Source organism: Thalia democratica, chromosome 5, assembly GCF_965202585.1.
Source record: "Thalia democratica chromosome 5, ktThaDemo2.hap1.1, whole genome shotgun sequence".
Classification (NCBI taxonomy): Eukaryota; Metazoa; Chordata; class Thaliacea; order Salpida; family Salpidae; genus Thalia; species Thalia democratica.
This window is the reverse complement of record NC_139169.1, coordinates 59,245,817-59,251,862: the sequence shown is the minus strand read 5'-3', so window position 1 is coordinate 59,251,862 and position 6,046 is coordinate 59,245,817. Positions and strand designations below refer to the sequence as shown.

The 6,046-nt window shown below is 24.5% G+C and overlaps 1 protein-coding gene across 1 annotated transcript; it reads right to left on the bottom strand.

Moving 5' to 3' along the window:
- Positions 1-2,786: 2,786 nt before the first annotated feature.
- On the bottom strand, positions 2,787-5,438 carry LOC145836682 (ficolin-1-like). Its single transcript, XM_082944465.1, has 5 exons — positions 5,412-5,438; positions 4,826-4,928; positions 3,978-4,074; positions 3,182-3,269; positions 2,787-2,939 (listed from the first exon to the last, which is right to left on the bottom strand). The coding sequence occupies exons 1-5, from the start codon at positions 5,436-5,438 to the stop codon at positions 2,787-2,789; spliced, it is 468 nt and encodes a 155-aa protein (XP_082800591.1).
- Between the last annotated feature and the right edge of the window lie 608 nt (positions 5,439-6,046).

Here is a 6,046-nt window from a genome sequence, read left to right as displayed (position 1 = left end):
TTATACTAAGCAAAACTACTTATTGCATTGTCGATTTACTGAATCTAAGATACACTCCAATCCAAGTACGTAAGCTTTTGTATACCTTCCAAGATGTTGTTGTTTGAAATGAAAAGCAAAATCTAAACTTTAAAGAAAAACTGCTACAACTACTATCTGTCTTTTTTTCACATATATAAGCTGAAGCAGTGAAGATAATAAATCGTTTTTAAATGATATCTAGAAGCTTAAAAACAAAACTAATATAAATACTGTTTTTTTTTTTGAAAGAGTTAATTAAAAATATATTTTTGTTTAGCGGGCCACATTTACATGCTAGCGGGCCGCAGATTTACACTTCGAGGGTGGCAGTTGGCCCGCGGGCCGCAGTTTGCCGACCCCTTGATTAAATGCATTAAATTGTAGTAGAAATAGTAGCTTTCACTATCAATACACATTTAATATAAAAATCTTATCGTTTGACATATTTATTTAAATATTAGTTATAAAAAAAATCTAAATTCTAAGTTTTTTATAGCTAAAAAACAGTAAGATTTAATTGATTGTCGTGTTACTGTGATTGAGATCGTTTAAAACTATTTTTCATTGAACATCCATTAGTTACTTAAAATATCAACATAATCATATTTGGATAGTAAAATTTAATTTTAAATAACTTGACGTTGTTTAATTTTCATTAGCTCTTGTAGTTATATTTATATTAAGAATTAAACTTCTTTTTAAAAGCTGCTTGCCAGCTGTAGTTATTCAAAAAATTATTCAGTTATCTAGAAAAAAGAAAAAGTGTGTCAAAGTTTCTATATAACAAGCAAAAATACTAAATAACAACTCTAAAAACATCACACAATAAGTTTAATCTGTAGTACAATTCTTTATTTTAAAGTCGTTTTATAAAGGAGAGAAAAATAAGATATTAGTAAGTGCCACTTGTTCATACAAATGAGGTTTGTATGAGATTGATAATTATGGAGGGGGGGGGAGAATTTTTTAAATGGTATTTGATTCAAAAAGAAATAAATAAAGCGAGGTGTTTGCTTCGACTCGGGTTGATTTTGATCGTGTGGATTTTGATCGGGTGGATTTTGATCAGATGGATTTTGAATGCGGATCGATTTTGGTAGTATAGCTGAGAAATAGGTACAAACAGTTTCGTATTTATTATCTTTATGTAATTCCCTGTGTTGTATTATTAAAAGCATTAAAGTTGTATTTTAAGTTAATTTTGTAGTAGTTTATGCATAACAATTTTTTTCACCAAATACAATATTTACAAGTTTTGTAGCAAATTTGATTAAATTTATAACTGAAATAATATAATATCATTCCAAAAATTTTGTATACTGGTTTATTTATGAAACTTTTATTATTTTTATTTGAAAAATTGTTGTTATAATTTAATTTTAATGAGAAGATTTTAAAACTGTTATTAAAAGCATAATTTTTTTTAGCTGAAATGTACATGTTTTTTGATTATATGATAAACGAAAATTCATTACAAATTTCGGCAAAAAAAATGTTAATTTTGTTTTTTATTAGTTAATTTTCCAGCTAATTAAAAAAACAATCTGTTGTTTTTTTTAAATAACTAAAGTTTTGCTAGTTTTTAGGTACTTACTGATTGAAAATTTTACAATTAATACTTTTTTTTTCCTTATTTTATTAGCTTCATTAATTTATTTTAGTAATGTTTTTTAGTAAAAGACTCAACGTATTTTTTGATACTTTAAAAAAATATTTTTATTTGTATTTTTTAAACCATAAATTTTTCAGCACCCATTTATACACGTTATTGATTTAAAAATTCTAATAATCTCTTCTTTTTCTAAAAGTTTTAGTTTTTAATTGAGATGTGCAATAAGTTTAAATAATTTTCTTTATACTAATGATTTGTTTTTGTTTAAAAGTTATACTACAGAACTGCCTACTTTTTGTAGAACTTTTTACATGTCTGCTTGTATTGTAGTCTACAAAAATGTAGTCAAAAGTTAATTTATTTTTTGATTAGTTTGTCCATATCTTTTTAAAATATTAAAAAAAGAAATAATAAATCATAAGTCAGTTACTTTCTCTTTATTTTAAAATTAAAATAGTCAAGTAAAACAAAACAACAAAATAAGTTTTGCAACTAATTTATTAATTCATTGTTTAATAAGTCAATGCTTAATTTAAACTGTTTCTGTTTCCTAAAAAAGTGAGTTATTGGCAGAAAAAACTTCTATTGCATCTATTTTTGTTGAAGCAATTAGCTTTATGTGACTACTTTCTTCTTAGTTTTAAAAGGGCATTTCATCCAAATTTGGTGTAACTGCCTCTGTGTAGTTTAAGCAAATTCAACAGATTCTTAAAAAATATTTGTTGAAGCTTTAAAACTAATATGTTACTTTTCTTCGGTAAATTATTCTCTTATTAAACGAAATTTTAAATGTTCATGTAGTTCTAATTCTAACAACAAAAGTACTGCAAAAAAACGTTTTAAATGTTACTATTTTTGTTTACATTTGAGATTATAACTTCAACTCCTGCTTAAGGCGTAAAAAAGTTCTACACTATTAACATTAAGTAACCTCAGTATACAAATCAGACTCAATGAAAAAACTTTCTTTAAAAATCATATGTAAATAATACTACAGCAAATTAGTTTTTCTTTTTTATCAGTGTGGTATTTATTTCAAAGTTATTACCTAACGTTCGGCGAAACATCATTTTTACTGATTTTATCGCGTTGTGCCGGCGAAACGTCCACCACTTCATTTGTTGCAATAAATTTCCATTATTATACACCCCGGTTATTGTCTGTGAAGTGCAAGTGTTGTACCAGATCCGCCGAACTTCACTGCACAATTAACATTTCTGCTGTCGTTATCTTGCTCGTAAGTGCTAAATTTCATGCCTCTGTTGGAACTCAAAGAGTCCCAAATTAACGTGTTTTCAACAATAGCCTTTTACGTTTGAAGTTAAAACAGTTTCTATTTCTGATTGTTACTACTTTGTTTTTGATTTATAGACTAAAGTATAAATTAATCTATATAAATATATATGTATTAAAGATTTTATGAAAAGCTCTGGTTGATAGTGCTCGACAAATATATTTGGATCTGAATACTTATTTGAATGTATAAAAACAATAGTAAGAGTTTAGACGACCGTTTCTAGGTTATATAATCAAAAAAAAAGTATATACATATATTAATTTACCTGCATTACCAGTTCCTGATCCACGTGCAAAATTTAGTTTATACTTTTCTTCTGAACTTCCAATGCTGAATTCTCTGTGTTTATATCAATCAGTTTCATTGTTTTAATATAACAGAACAAAAATCATAAATTTCTAAATAAATTAAATCAAATATATGAGATAAAAAAGGCATGATCTGCTGATATATAAATTTAAATTTTATAAACAAAAAAAAAACGTAATAAAATAACTTGCACAAATAATTTCTATTTATAAACTATAAAATGAGTATTTGAAAATGTATTTTTACTGTAGATATTTTGATACAATTTAGTGTTCTAAAAACAAGTTTAATCAAAAAATTACTGCAAAAAAATGAAATTATCTACAGAAGACGTTTGAATGTAGAAAATCGAATAAAACTGTAGTTAAGTCATTTTGAAGAACAATAATATTAAATGACGGTAAAATATTCGTTTTTATTTTGTAGTAAGTACAAGATTTATTTTATAATTAAGTTCTTAATTTTTTTGTTTAAACGTTTTTAAAGTAAGAAATACGTTAGTTCATGACAAATATTGTTATAAAGTAAACATCAAAGTTTTTATAATAAAACTAGAGTTTCAATTTTATTTTACATCTTTTTTTCCAATCTTTAAAGATTTTGGCTACAAGCGCTATTTTTAGAATAATAAAACACTTTTTAATATTTTCAATATACTAAACGAATTAAAATCCTTTATAACTGTTCTATATTTTAGTAATGTCTTAATAAATTAAAGGCTTAATTTGAAATACTAACTTGTACGTTATGAACGCTTGATTGCCTGAAAAATCTGACATATCAAAACGTAATTCAAATGATCCCTCTTTAGTTAGGTTATAAACCAGCTGTAATCCTGAGAAGAACGAAATATTTTTACTTATAATAATTTAATTTAACAAGTTATTTGAAGTTTACATTGTTTTTTTTCTTTAATTTAATGTGCAGTTTATAAATTAACTTAGTTCATAACTGTTTAGGTTATTTATTTTGTTTAAAATAAAGAATAGTATTGTATCAGCTAAAAAATAAGGATTTAGTCGCAATACAGTATATTTATACATCTTCTATAAGTTTACTTATTTTATTAGTATAAAAAATCAAGTTAATAAGTATAGTTTGTAATAACATAAAAACAAATAATAATTTAAAAAACCTGATTATATATTGATATAGAAAACATTTAAAAATAAGAACTATAAGTTAATAGAATTTAAACATATTTTAAATTTAAGGCAAATTATATATTAAAATTTTATTGTCAATCAATAACTAAATTGATAGTTATTTTAAGCTAGATATGTTTATTATTAAGCAATTAGTTTTATGACATGCTTATATTTTAATTTTTATGTTTTTATGATTCAAAAACACTTAATAAGTTGATTGGTATATTTTATTAAATATATTTTTAAATTTATAAAATTTACAATTGTACTTAGAGTTGTTATAAATCCTATTTTTAAATCTAAACTAATTTTTGAAAAAAGTTTTTAACGGTATAAAAATTACTTGAAAGCTAATGTATTTGCCAGTTCGATTATGGTAACAACCAAACGTTATTTCAAAACAAATTAATTTTACATGTTGAATTTTCTTGTACTAACCCAACCAAAACTCAGATTCAAAATTTCCAAACCCTCTCTCATACGCCTCCCAGTTTTTCTTGAAGTCCAACGACCCGTCAAATCTCTTGAGCATCACCTGAAACTACACATCAAAGAATTTAATAAAAACTTGTATAGTTAAGGTTCGTAGTATTTATTTCAAGTTAACTGTTAAGACTTTTACATGAGTAAACTTAACTAGCATTTTTTGTTATTGTTACCTTCTATTGTTGTGATTATTACGATACTTTTTTTTCGTCAGACAATACAAGTATAATAACTAAATAAAATGTTTAAGTTTTAATTAGATCTTATATTGACAAACAATTTAAAGTTAGTTTTTTATTTAATCGTTAGTTATAGATATAATGGAAGCAGGTTAACATTTTAGTGTATAATTGAGTTATTAAAAAATACTTTGCTGTAATTAATCAAATCTATTCTAAGAGAAATTTCGAAATATTGTTACATTTAAAATGCTTAAATAAAAAAGTTTAGTATAAATTAACACAATATTTAAAATGTTGCTAAGCTCAATATTAGTTAGTATATAAATGTTGAATCAAACATTAAAGTTTCAACTGACAATCCAGCCGCCTTGTTCCGTTTCCATATTGCATCTTACTTTCACTCCAGATTGCTGAAAATCAGGATTAATTTCGTAAACACCTGATTGTGAGCTTGCATTTTCTTGTTTTATTGAAAGGCAGTCTTCTTAACTTTTTGAAGGGATACAATTGCTGTTAGGTGAGAAAAATAGATAACTTCTATTTGAATAATTCCGTTACTGCCTAACATAAAAGTCGTAGGTATTTTTCTTTAGTACATAACTTAAACTGAGCTTGATTTAAGGTTACTATTTGTGTAAAACAGTTCAAAAGTTAATGATTAAAAAAAAATTCAACCTGGTTTTTGTTTGTTGATATGTCTCAAAGTTCATAGTATGGACTGTTTAAGTTTACCTTTTTTTTCAAGCGTCAATAGTAATTTTTTTGTGTTAATTTTTCAATTTTCTTTAATTAATGTGTTCCTAACATAAATGTTTTATTAAAATATTGACTCAAATTTTTTTTTGTCATTTCATGACACAAACCATTCCAGAGGTTATAATAAGGTTAATATATTAAGTTTATAATGTTTTGTGAGGTTATAATGAAATAAAACTAATATGGTATTTACTTTTACAAACTAATATTTTAATTCTATATGATAAACTTCTTT

Bases quoted from the DNA above. Each gene is read 5' to 3' on its own strand.
- LOC145836682 (XM_082944465.1), bottom strand. From the start codon at position 5,438: ATGGAAACGGAACAAGGCGGCTGGATT. The intron at 4,929-5,411 runs GTCAGTTGAAAC...TTTGATGTGTAG, and splicing joins CGGAACAAGGCGGCTGGATT to TTTCAGGTGATGCTCAAGAG. The intron at 4,075-4,825 runs GTTAGTACAAGA...CGTTCTTCTCAG, and splicing joins TGAATCTGAGTTTTGGTTGG to GATTACAGCTGGTTTATAAC.